This window comes from Chamaea fasciata, unplaced genomic scaffold (assembly GCF_029207755.1).
Source record: "Chamaea fasciata isolate MVZ Bird 193981 ecotype frontalis unplaced genomic scaffold, bChaFas1.0.hap1 SCAF_3, whole genome shotgun sequence".
Taxonomy (NCBI): domain Eukaryota; kingdom Metazoa; phylum Chordata; class Aves; order Passeriformes; family Sylviidae; genus Chamaea; species Chamaea fasciata.
In genome coordinates this window covers 50,964,036-50,977,789 of record NW_027094088.1, presented here as the reverse complement: position 1 = coordinate 50,977,789, position 13,754 = coordinate 50,964,036, and the positions used below count along the sequence as shown (strand labels likewise).

Here is a 13,754-nt window from a genome sequence, read left to right as displayed (position 1 = left end):
TTCAGTCCACTCTCTCCTGAGCTGGCCAGATGTAACCATCCCAGCATGCAGAGTCCAAGTGCCAGTCAGTTGGTTGTCCTCAGCATGTAAATTGCCTGCATGGCAGTTTCAACACACTTGTTTAAATTTATCTGTCTGAGTTTCCCTTTCCATTCCTAAGACAGTTATTTCAATTCACAGCCCAAAATCCAGCAGATCCCTTTTAATCTTCTGAAGCTACACCCACATACTCCCCACAAACTTAGTAATACTGATTTTATCTGTGCCTTTCTGTTTCCTGACTCTACCACAGACTGTTTTATTTACTTGCATATTTAGGAACAACTCAGAATATGTAGCTTTGTGCTACTTGTAGCTGATTTTTATGATGACCCCAACTAATTTCCTGTTATCTGTACACTCTGATGTCTCAGGGACATGACCAAGTTCCCAGTGCCCAGTGAATCCCATCATGTCATTTGAGCTGTGATAAGGGTTCCCGTGCATGCAGTCAGACTGTTGCAAAAATGAACTGACACATAATGGCTTTAACCCTAGTGAAAGAGAGCAAAGCTGAGCCTGTCTTACCTTGTGTTTTCCAAGGAATGACAATATGCCAGAATAAGTTTCTGCAGCTCAGCTGTTACTTAGGTCCTTGGTAGCTCAGGTGTGCATTTTGATCTCAAAGCTGATTTTATTTCAAAAGAAAAATGAACAGGGACTGGAACAGGGGAATTCTTCAGTCAAATCAGAAGGAGCACAAAGAGCCATACACTCTTATCTTCACTGGTATTCTGATCTCTCACACTGCCCTGTCACAAACATCCCCAGAGTTTTATCTTCTCTCAAAGATAAAGCCAGTTTCCAACCCTCTCCAAAAGATTTTCTGCAGAAGCGTCTGACCTTGTAAGCTCACTCTTTTTCATTACCCCTAAATCAGTGACTTCCATAGGAATACTATGAAGAGAATTGGAAGAACTCATTTTCCCTGAAGCCACAATGCCCATGAATCCCCTGATTACAGGAGCTGCCTTTTCCAGGTAGAGAAATAAAACTAATGAGAAACCACGTCAAGTGTGAGCTTTTTGCCCCACCATCTCCACAAATATAGCAAGACCTCTGCAGTCCTCTTTAGTCCTCTCCAGTAGAAGTCTGAGATGCTAACACACAGCTATTTCTGAGCTGGTACTTCTTGATACTGAGCTGCCCACCACTGCTTTCTCTGACATCCCTTGTAAATCAAACACAAAGCATTTCTGGTTCTTCTGTTGCCATGGATCAGTTTGAAGGCTTACTCCAAATCATTATAGTACACTTTTGTTCTGCCACCTTTTGTTCTGAGGCTCTTTGTTTTTCGCTGGAGACCAAGTCCTGTTTCTTTCTCATAGCCCTAGCTGCCACTTCCAGTACCAGCCTATCGTTTCTCCATTGTTTGCATATCTGTGCATTCTACTGACCTACATCTCCTTCTAGGGAGTGGGCAGCAGATGGTACTTAGGCGATATGGCATCTCAAGATGGTGCTTGAGTGGCTTGTGGGTCACACAAGTGGGAAATGCTGCTTGCTGCTTAGGCAGCTTGCAGATGAGCTCCCTGGGGAGCGCTCTGCTTGTTTGTATCAACAACTTTGGGCCAACATGAGCCAGAATAGTCATATGCGGAAAGTAGGTCAGGCAGGTTATCTTGGCTGCAATATTAGTTTGGGAGCTGCTGAGATCAGGGGGGCAGGTACGCCACTCACCTCGTAGCATTGCTGCCTTAATGGAAAAGTTGGTTAATTCAACAGAGGAGCACCTTGGTTGCTGGCACTGGAGCACTTGTTCTGTGAGGAGAGGTTGGATGTTCAGCCTGGAACAGGGACGGCTTTGGAGGAGATGGTCAAGAGGATGGAGAGAGGGTGTTTATAGGAGTGTAAAGCAGGAAGACAAGGAGCAATAGGCACAAGCTGGAACAAGGGAAGTTAAGGCTAGGTAGAAAGGGAAACTTTTTCAGTGCTATGACAGTCAAGCCAGATAACAGGCTTCCCAGGGAGGTCATGCAGTCTCTATCCATGGAGGTTTTAAAGACTAATTTAAAGCCCTGAGAGACCTAGTCTGAGATCACAGATGAGTTTCCTTCAAGCAAGGGTTTGAACTAAAGACGTCCTGTGGTTTCTTCCAGCCAATGAGACTATGATTAACAATCAGTGTGTTTTTAACAAATCCCGCCCAAATCCCAGGCTACAAAGGGCAGTCACAGCTGGGAGTTCACATTATGGAAATCCAGTCTTTGTGGTAGACACAGAAAATTTCAACCAAGTTCGACCAATCCATAGTCAATACAGACAAATTTCACACAGCACAATGCCTCAAGTCATTGAGGGACTAAGACTTAAATTTGAAGGGTAGCAGCTGTGTAAGTATCCTTCCTTTATTTTCTCTTTCTGAGGGCCCAAGTCTCTAATCACTCATGCTATCTCTGTCAGAGCAGGGAATAGCCAACATAGCTGGCTCATGCTGCCAGCCAGCAGGCAGCTTCCCCTGCGCCTATCAGAGACGCTCCCTGCACAGTGTGCACTCAGTCCCTGCACTGTTTGCTCCTCCTGTGTCATTCTGTCCTTCTCTCCTCACTTGGTCTTCCCGTCCGTCTTCCCTCAGTGGCAGGATTACAGAACCAGTGGCCTGTTGCTGGTGTGCCCTTGTCTGAGCTTTCTGCCCGACCTTTTTCCTTCTGCTCAGCTCTTCTCTTTGCTCCGGTAAGTCTGATGAACAGCTTCGTTGCTGTCACTGCTTGGTGACATGGCACAAGGGCTTTAATGTAAGCACTTCCCCTTGGGAGTGTCAACCCGCATTTTATGGGAACAGCCCTAGGAAAGTCTGGGCACCATGTGACATCTGAGGAAAACAGGGAGGTATCCAAGGTTGTTGGTGGAAGTAAGAAATTCTTCTCTTAAGAGTGATCAGAGAAATTTAAGATTACTTTGGTAGCACTTGTGTTGAATTGAGACCGGGGGTCATGGATGATCTGCTACAACAGTCAGTGGTCAAGATTCAGGTGCCACATGAGAGGTGAGGCAGGAGGCTTCAGAAAGCCTCCAAGTCTGGTTCTGAGGGTGCCTGTGTGGAAAACTGCCACGAAACCTCCAAAGTTTTGTTCAGTTTTGTATTAGAAAATTGTGCATAAATCATAAAGCTATTCAAATGCAGTGGGCAGCTGATACAGCTGGTTTTACCTCTGCTTTCTAACACACAAGGCAGTGTCTATCTAGACTGTAAGAAGATACTTGTATTTTTCTGGAGGGTGATCGGAGCTACAGTAGTAGGGGCAATTCCAGAGTTTGATGTTTGCTGCTTTGAGGTGTCACTGCAGATCAAACCAGTGTTATATAAAGATAAAAAACCCCAGATTTTGTCAGCATGTGTTGGCTGGTGTAAAGCTTTGTTTTAGAGAAATGTGTGTGTATGTGAACTTTGAGCATAAAGTGCTAAATACCATCACCCATTTTAGAAGAGCTTTAAATAGCTCCTGGCTGCAGAGCAGGTGCCATGTGTCCTTCTGCTGAATACATGGGGATGCAAAAGCTAAATATAGACCAGTCTGTAAACCCTCTAGAAGTTCAAGCTGCAAGAAGGAAATCAGGAAGCAAACCCCTTGAGAAGGAAGGGGAAGCACACTGTTTAAAAAAGATAAACAAAACTCTGTGACAGTCTTCAAGGCAGCCTGCAAGACAAGCTAAGAAGAAGACGTTTAATTTGTGTTTTGTTCATGCCAGGAGGATGCCTGGGCAGCAGTGTCAACTCCCAGCAGTGCGAGAGGTGGGCTGGCACACCCCAGCACAGAAACAGTTTTCTCAGCAGCAGTGGGATGGCTATTGCAGCTCTGCTAAATCAGTCATTGGACCTTACCTACTGACCTTTTACTTTGGAAATACTGGCTGTTTTCAAAGCACAGTGAAGGCAAATTGTGCTGTAAATTTGAAATATTAAGGGATACAGTTGCAGAAAAATAAACTCAGCATGTAACCAGACTGATCTGAGGTGCACACCTTTTACTGTTGCCTCTGGGTGCAGCTGTGGCTATGCTGAGTATTCAACTATGCTGAAAGCTCCATTTCTGTCCTGAGTTATCCCAAGTTCTTAACAGAGGAAGAAGGAGAATGGAGAAGAGTCTTTCTCACAGTGGAGAGGCAGCAGCACCTTCTGGCTCTTTGGGGGTGTTTCCCACTGAAGGAGGGGAGGACCAGTGACTTTGTAGGCAGCAACCACAAGTGTCAAGTTTCCATCCAAAACACCAGGGCCAAGAAAGGCGCTGATCTCACTGCTGTGGAACAGGTCCAGGATTTGAGAATGCAGGAGGAAAAGAATAAACAAGATGTAATGCTCAGACTTAGTCAGACTGGTCAGTCCTCCCTCTTGCCATAAAACAGGATAAGGCTGTGTTGGAAATTCAGGTGCCTGGAGGCAACAGTAATGGTAGTAGGAGTTGCAAAACTGAAGAGGTGGCTAGTCTAAAATTGGGCAAGTCTGAAAACCAAGGAATTCTTCTTCTGGACTCAGTCATCTAATTTTTAGGCATTGCCATGTTTAAGATAGAGTATAATGTAAACACTTTGGGTCTTGCTGAAATGGTTACCAAAAGACTTTTATGGCCTGGTAAGGGAGAATTCCTTGTGTACATCAAGGTTAAGCAGGCTGGAGTACAAGGGAGAACTGGAGCCAACGGCAGTAAAAACTCCCAGTATCAAAGGCTGTAAGCAGGCGACTCTCAGATGCTGTGGCTCCCTCAACATAAACTGTAGCGCTGTGGAAGCTGTTGTGCAAAACAAGGGACAGAAGTCTTCACAGGCATTGTGTTTGTTCTGGAAAGCAGTTATCAGACCTCTGGTTTAGCCTGAGGAAGAACGAAATAAAACATTAGGATATTTATTTGTGTGTGCAAATACAACCCCCAGTATGACCCAGCAGGTGGGCAACTTTGGGTTAAAAGTTCATTGCTGTGTGTTCCTGGGGTTCCTGCCTGCTCACCGTTCTGGGCTGGTGGATGGAAACTCAACAGATGTGAATTGCCATGGTTTCAGACTGATTATTACTAATCCCTTTCTAGCCAGGAATGCATGTTAGGGAAGATTTCCTGCAAGCCAGCTTGTAAACATCTTGTGTCCTGGATTCTAATTATCCAGTTTCTCTTTCTTTCACCCATGTTTTTCCCTTGTTATGAGGCACGTGCACAGATCAATTCTCACTGTGGATTTAAAGCCTACAGTATTTGGAGACATGCTTTGTGATGCACTTAAGAGAAAACCTTTAGCCAGACAGTGCTGTCACATGAGTGATGAAGTTGGGAGGCAGCCAAGGGAGAGAGTCGGGGTACAGAGAGAACATCGACTTGAGTCTTCTTACAGAGAGAGGGAGATAGTTGGAAAAGAAATTAATATTTGGAAATGGAGCATTTTGCAGTCCTGCTCTTCCTCTGTGATGAATGTATTACAAAAATAGCTATTTTAAACTGGGATATACTTTCTGAGAGTTTTATTCTGCCTAAACAAGAGCTGGTAGTCCTGGGTTTTCTAGCTGATTGATTGCCAGCTGCCAATTAGCTCAAATTAATGATTGCAACAGTAAACACTAGCCTGAACATGTCAGAGATAAACATATATTTTGTGGAGTGCCTAGCTTAGCTTTTAAAATACTCTTACTGACCTTGAATTAGTTGGCAGTCAATTAACTCTAGTTCAAAAAGATCACAAACAGAAGGATAACATTTGTGCTATCTGGAATTATTTACCTAAATTGCACATATAGGATATAATTTTTCAATGTAAATTAAACTCGATATAACATCAAATCAGATTGATATAATTTTACAATCATTTTGCAGTGATACAATGACTGTGCCACAAGGAGTAAGGAAAGAATGGGATGCAATTGTGTGACAGGTCTGTGAGACCAGATCCAGATACATTCCTGAGCCATTTCTGCTGGCAAGCTGTATCTGTGGGTTGGACAGCAGGGCCATGGATTTATAGCTAACAGTTTTCAAGTGCTTCCTGAGGCCACTCAAAGCTTTCAATTATTTGCTTGAGAGAAGATAACTGATTTGACTATCTTATCTGCAAGCCTGGTCATATAGCTAGAAAATCAGATCTTGAAAAATGTTGCCTTAGTGATGGCCATCACTGCACTTCCAGACATCACTTTGACTGGGGGGAGTTTAAGAACACTGAGTCATTTATTGCAGTAAATTACATCTCTCTTCTCATATAATGCCTTTGGTCATGTTAGTTTACCATTTTGAAAGCTGTAGAAATTTAGACACTATAGAAAATATATGTTACAGCCTGTTTGAACAAGGAACAAAATGCTTCCTAGTTAGCTCCATGTTTTCAAAATCTTTTAAAAAATAAGAAAGCAACCACTTCACATGCTGGAAAGAACCAACCAAGCAAGCTTTTTCCCCTCTTCTTCCCCACTGGCACCATTGTAAATCATATTACTAAGGAGAGGAACAAAAATCAGTCTGGAAAAGAGAGAGAAAGGATTCATGGCTGGAAAGAGTACAGAGTCTGCAGTCAAGCAGCTGTGGGGGTTAGCTGCAGATCGAGGTCCAGCTGTGCACCCCACACCTCTGCACTACTTCATGAGGGCAACATAGAGGTGCCAGCAGCCTCTCTCTCTGAGAGAGAATGGGCCTTCACTACTCTGAGTTTTCCTGGTGCCCAAGATGCTCTTGCTGACAACCTTATTACCAGGTCCTGGGAAAGCCAGAGCAGGAACACAGACATGTTGGGATCTCTGTATTTGCCTGGCTGAGTGCAGCTGCTCAAAAATGCAAGAAAATAAAAGCTTCTTTTTGCAAAGTGGGAATAAATTAGCTGAAATTCGCCCCACAAAACACCATGGACTATCAAACTATGTTATGTGTGGTTGGGTTTATTTCACTGTGATTTATTCTGTAGTTTGTACTTTGTCAAAGAAGCTGTCGGCCGCACACAGCAAGTACAAGAGAAGGGTGGTTTAGAGCTGTTTATCTTATTCTTTGCTGTTATTTTGATGGTACGAAACCACATCTCTTGTAGATCAAGCACCATGCTGGGCTTTCCAAGGGCACAGGGCAATTTTCAGTGCACCAGTTTAATTTAAAATATTTTTTCATGATTATTGACTTAAGATGTGCCAACAGGAGACAAGCAGGAAATGAAACTAATGCAGCTCTGAAGTGAAGCTGCCCATATCGGTATCCAGTGTTGCAGGTAAACAGATCAAGGAAAGTAAACATGTGGCAAATATTTTAGTCAAGGAAGAAAATGGTATAAGTGACTGGGGTATCATTTCATGTGTCATTGCTGGCAGCAAGAATAAGAGGTTTTCAATTTTAAATGTTAGATTTGGGTAGGCTTTTCTCTTGGGAAGTATATAATTCGCTTTTCTCCTTGCAGGCAAATCACCTTGGTTATTTATGTAAGTGTGACATATTTGTCAAACCAGAGCAAATGGACAAGCTGCCATCCCAAATTTCACACAAAATCACTCACATGCTGGCCAAGCTTTGGGAACAGCTTGATGGCTAATTCTTTATATGGCTAATTCTATGCCTTTAAATTAACCCTCCATTTGTATTTCCTTGGTCAGGTGCTGCACCAAGCATGGAGAATGACCAGTCTTCCACCTCACCTGGGCAGGACATCCAGGGGCAGAGTGGGGATAAACCTGCCCCTGGCCTGCCATCCCCTGCTCTAGCCTCCACGGAGCAGCCAAGTTCCTGGCCCGAAGCAGCCGTGTGTGACATCTCAGAGGAGCTGAGCCGGCAGCTGGAGGACATCATTAAAACCTATGGGTCTGCCACCAGCTTGATGGAGAAGGAAAACACTGCTACAGGAGCCAACAGGCCTGAGAAGGGAGAGCCAGGCAGCTTGGAGGATGCAGAGTATGATGATGGAAATGAAGAAGGTGAGAAAGAGAAGCTGGCTCCTGGGGATGCCTCCAAAGCGAAGGAGCTCAGCGGCAACAAGGAGCAGAAGCTGGAGAAGAAAATACTGAAGGGACTAGGCAAGTATTGTCATACTCACACAGCCCTTCTGCAAACACAAGTAAGAACTCCCTGGTCCTTGCCCTGTACCATATTAAGTTTCTACTATGGATGATAGGGACCTCCAGCTACCACTGAAAATTACAGTGACCATTACAATTTTTCTATAACTGATAATTATTTTTGGCACTACCTAACCTGTGGGCTATATCAGATATTAGTTCTTTTAAAAAAAAGTTGTAGCACACAACACTGATGTACTACTGGACCACCCATGTTGGTTAGCCAAAGCTGTCAGTCCAATGACACACTGCACAAAGTCACTTAGATGAAGGAAAACCTAGCCTCTTGTTTGTACCTTAGTGAATGTTTTCTTCTCCTGTCTGCTCAGGTATGCCTACTCACTGGTCACAATAGTAATGATGGTACTACTACGTGGCATGGGGATCTGCAGAATAAACTCACTGGCATGCCCAGGTTATTTTTCATTTAGTAAACCCCTGGACTCATCATATAATATGTATGAAATAAGCCAATACATTTGTTCTTTAACACCTCAGCCCTGGCAGGGCTGTCAGCTGAGCTAGAAAGAAGTCTCAACAAGTTTTTGTAAACATGTACTTTCTGCCGGACAGCCACTAGAGAGCAATGTAGTTACATTCCAGTCTAATATAGATGTAAATTATTTCCCTTCCTACATTTAACTCCAGCCAATCTTCAAGCCTCTTCTTTGCATGAGAACCCAAAACCAAATGCAGACTAAGCCTGTAAAGAAATCACTACAGGACGTTGCTACAGAAAAGGGACTAAGGATAGGAGACAGCATGGATTTTTTTCCACAAAAATTCTTTGAATGTCCAGAAGAAAATTCCTCCGTTTCTACTGCCTTGGCTCTGGTGCTGTTATTGGTACCTCAGCAAGCTCAGTGAAAACCCTACCAACACACAGTTCTCCATCTGCCCTTGAGACAGTTCACCCCAGGATTGGATTTTAGCTCGCTTCCACTTATTTATGCTGATGCTATAGAGAGAACTTAGTGTGAAATGAAGAATTTTCTCCAGAGACAGACTCCCGGACTGCACTAGACTTAAAGTAGAAAACTTCCAGCCCAAAGCAGAAAGCAAATTTTGTCTCACAGCCTCAGGGAAGAGGAGCATTTGGAAAAGCATGTCCAAGCCCCTGAGACCACAGGCAACCTTATCTCCAGGGACGTCAGGGATACTTTGTATTTGATGAACAAGCAGTGTTCAAGCTCCAGCGCATAACTAGGGCTGAAATGTAAACCAAGAGGTATCAGAGGAGAAGCAATACCCAAATGGCTGTGCAGTGATTTAGCTCTGCACACCCAGGGAGCTATTGAAGTACCTCTGCTGTACAAGCTTTCTTCACCAAGGCAGAGAACTGATTTACACGAGTATCACATAGCCCAGACCTGGCTGGCAGCACCTACCACTCTCTGATTGTTTACTTCCACACCATAGTCTCTACATCTGACTTAATATTTCTGATGTGTTGTGTGGGTTGATCAGCAAAGGAGCTGAGTACACCAGATTTGATCCACTTTCACATGCAAAGAGATCTGTTCCTGAGTCTTCAGGGTCCAGGACCCTTCTGTCCACTTTCAGTCAAATGGGCCATGTGTCTCACCTAATCACGGTGCAAAAACATTGAATGAAAATCAGATTACACAGGACACAAGCATTTCACAGACAATGCTTTTGTTAGAAAAAAGCACATTACTGAGGTCTGAAATGGAGGAAAGTCCTAGCATGTTTCTTCTTATGGGGCAAAGAAAAACCCAGAAATTGCAAAAATTATTCCTTTCCTTCAAAAATGCCTCATTTCACCCTGTGTTTTTACAGACCTGTGCATCAAACGAGCAATTTTGTAACTGTACATCAACTACAAACTACCTCTAGCATCAAATCTCTGCTTTCTCTTTTTCTAAGGAAAAGAAGCCACCCTACTGATGCAAAGTTTGAATAAGCTGAATACTCCAGAAGAAAAGCTGGACCTGTTGTTTAAGAAGTATGCTGAGTTGGTGAGTACAGTGTTAGCTCTTTTCTGTACAAACTGCCTATACAAGAAGATATAAAAAATACATGACATGCAGCATGGTCAAACCTCACATGCCAGTAGTATCTGTCCTGATAAGTGAATCCAAATACAATTGTCATGGTCAGATAATTATGGGTAAAAAAGAGAAAAAAAGTGAGGAAAACAAGTTTTGGATCACAAAATAGATGAGGCAGGGTATTTGTACTTAAAGCTAAATCTACCAAACTGACCTACACTGGAGACTGGTGTCTAGGCTTCTGCCTTCACCTCCTGCATGAAGTTTTGCATGCTTCTGTTGTGGCTCTTCCTTTAAATTATGCACTGATGATTTCAACAAAATGAAAATAATACATTATTTAGTATAAAACTCAGGACTCCATATAAAACTTCCTATATTAGGAAGCAGATAATAGACAGCTGAGATTAATAGTAAGAGAAGCCACAGCACAATGAAATGAAGAGTCAAAGCCACCATAATGTCACCCCTGTAACAATGCCACCTACCTGACTGTTCTTTCCACACTTAAGATAGGTTATTTTCAGATGAAGGGATTTTTTTCTGTGTAGTCAAAGGACTGTATGACCATAAGCTGTGGAAATCTTACAAATGACAAGACTGCAGCATTTTACGCTTTGTGGAGTGCTGGAAAACGTGCGAAGCAGAACATTGACTTTGTAATTGGTTTTATGCACAGATGTGTCCATGTCTCATCATAATGTGAAGTGAAATTTAGCTTTCCCTTTTTTTCATGTAAAATCCTCTGATTTCATAAATTGAGCTCAGGCTGTTCATAGTTTATCTCATGCTTAAAGGGACTTCATGCTCACGGATTAACTGAAATAGGTCTTCTTCCTCTATAAAATCTTCCTCTATGAAGTACTTTCCACTGCATTCAAAAGGCACTGCAGCACTATAAAAAACGGGCCATATTGCCAGTAGCCCATGCAGGAGAAAGGTGCTAAAACAAAAATCCTGAACACTTGTTCCTGACATACTGTGCAATGTTGCTAAAACAAATCCTTCAGTAAATACAACAAAAACCTTGTTGGAGAAAGGCTTGCCCTGCTCACTGGGAGTGGCTGAGGGGCGTATGGTGATTAATGGCTTGTCAGTGGTTGGCTGTAGCTGTGACCTCTCTCCCCGCTCCCTCTTGTCGATCCCCATCACACACTTCAGATCACGTCTTGCTTTTGCTGAGTTGTTTTCCAGCCAGATCAGCTCCCTGGTCTGGTGGGCCATGTGGTGACACAAACACTTGTTGCAGCGCCGCTCAGGGGAAGGTGTAGCCATGTGACAGATGGAGCTGGGTGCTGGCAGTGGCTTCCTCTGCTTCGAGTAGTGTTGGGGCTGGCTGTAGCTGAAGAGGCCACCCAGCAATGTTGTTTCCCTGCCAGCCCGTGCCCTGGCACAGTCTGCATGACTGTGGGTACACCGTGAGCTGGAGCATGGGCTGGGGAAGGCAGAAGCCGCGCCGGCGGGGCTGGGGAGCAGGACGGCGCGACCATTCGGGCACAAGCTCTGCCACGCTGCGCACCAACAGAGAACACTCACTGAATCCGGTGTGTTGGGTTAGTAAAGCAGATTGTGCTTCACGACAGCTTTTGCTTACCAACAGCTGTTGCAGAATTGTTTATAACTGGATTGTTTTCAGAGGTCCTGGGAGTCTCACAAGTGCTGGGTGCAAGAACAATGTGCTGATAAGTAAATATGAGCTCTGTCATTATCTGCAGTGGGATCAAGATAAAACTTTCTTTTCCTAAATTGACTGTTTATTTCTCTAGGTCAGCTTTCAAAAATCAAAATTCCTTCTATTTGCAGATAATTTTAGCTTCTATTTCATTAATTATTCTTTAAAAATTATCACTGGGCTCCCTTTTGGCATTCCTATTTACCAGTGAATTGCCTTTTTCATTGCAAAAGTAACACCATGTCTTAGATATTCTTGAGAACTTTGAGATATAAGTTTCTAGTGCAAGTAATAGTAATGATGGGGAAAAAAGGCAAAAAAATGCTTGGAAGACTTCTCACGTCATGATTAAGACCGACTTTATTCTGAGCTCCTTATCTCAAGCACCGTTTGCGTGAATCGTAAAATTTGGATAAATTATTATCCACCAAGCATAGGCTGTGCATGCAAAATGTCAAGCAAAAAGAGCACTTTTTATGTTTTTTCTGCGGAAAGGGGAAGGGGACAAAAACAAGCTTATGAAGGAAAAAGATCTCAGCCTTAATTACAGAAAAGAAATTTCTTTTCCTACAATACCAGAAAAAATATTTCAGCTAGTGCAGCTAAATTAGATGCAAAAGCCCATATTGTGATCTACAGGAGCAAAAATAGACAATGCACATGCTAAAAGTTGGACATAAACTGTAAATATACTCCAAGCTGGTGAGAGCACTGTTTTGTGGTACACTTAGCTGTGATTTGATTAATAATACACAAAACTCTCTATTATAAGCATAAATTACTGAGCATCTGCAGAAAACAGATGAAAGTGTAAAATATGATGCTTTAGACTGTCTTGTTTGAGCTGCACATCATTCCCCAGTGCTCTCAGACTTTCCCAGTCATACTGGGGTTAATTAGTACAAGTGGTACCATATTATTAAATAATGTAGTCTTAACAGCAACTGTTATTATTAAGGCTTGCATGTTTAAGCTCATGTGCTACTGTTTTTCAATCAGAAAACATCTGGACTTCAGAAATAGCTTGCAATATTTGCACACCTGTTATACAGTGAGGAGGGTTATTGTGTGTTGGAATGGGAGATTAAATCATTAAAAGCTTCAGAGCTGAAAGGCTTCTTTGACCTGACTGTTGGGGTGTTAATTTACAGTATAGGATTTTTTTTCCAAACATCCAGTGATAGACACATCAAAAGAAATGACCAGACTGTGCAGGGATTGCTATTAGCAATTTTGTTGCTGGTCCTCTTTACCCCCTCCAAATACACCCTGTTCCCTACCAGCCTTCCAGGGAAGGCAGGAGCCATGCACCCACAGAACAGCAGGCACCCAAGGGAACATCAGGGACTGTCCTTGTTTCCTCCAGGAATTAGAGGGAGACAAAGAGCCCAAAAGAGGTTTGATTCACCATGACCCACCCTCATTTATGACAGGACCTCCAGAAGCACAACTGACAGATGCTCTCATGTGGTCCTGTGAGCCAGAGGAGCCTGGCAAGAGGAGGTGCCACATGTCATTTTGGGAAACTCTTCTCTGAAGAGAATTCTCTTGCTCAACAACAAAGCCCCACACAAACAGCGTTCCTGGTCTTCAGCACCTCTTCTGTTGTTTTTTCCAGCAGGTTCCTGGATATTTAAGAAACTGCTTCTTTTTCAGGAAACTGTAGAATGAGCAACTACTGTATTACCTCATGATCTGGAGAAATCTCACCACATAACGCACTACTGACTGTTCTAGTTCCAAATGTTGAAACAAAAATAAAAATCTCACAGATGTCCTTCAAAGAAATTCAAACCAAAGAAGGAGGAACTAAAATGGTGTGACAAGAATGTTAAAAATTATGTTCACCCATCCACAGTACAGTACACTTGGGACAGTCACAGCAAGCAGGCTTGGGAATCTCCGGGTTCCTCCCTCCTCTCACATTAGTGCTGGTAAATACAAAAGATTTCCTAAGAGGTTGAGAAAGTGTGAAGACTTTCCCCTAACCAAAAGAGCTCATTTTCTTTTCTACGCCTCTTTGTTT

The 13,754-nt window shown here is 43.1% G+C and overlaps 1 protein-coding gene across 1 annotated transcript in view; it reads left to right on the top strand.

The window, feature by feature from the left end:
• The first annotated feature begins 2,621 nt into the window (after positions 1 to 2,621).
• The window catches only part of TXLNB (taxilin beta), a 34,950-nt gene continuing 23,817 nt past the window's right edge, over positions 2,622 to 13,754 (top strand). The window contains exons 1-3 of the mRNA XM_066178980.1: positions 2,622 to 2,712; positions 7,586 to 8,002; positions 9,932 to 10,023. Coding sequence (XP_066035077.1) covers positions 7,600 to 8,002; positions 9,932 to 10,023 — 495 coding nt within the window. The 5' untranslated portion in view covers positions 2,622 to 2,712; positions 7,586 to 7,599. The remainder of the gene's footprint in view (positions 2,713 to 7,585; positions 8,003 to 9,931; positions 10,024 to 13,754) is intronic.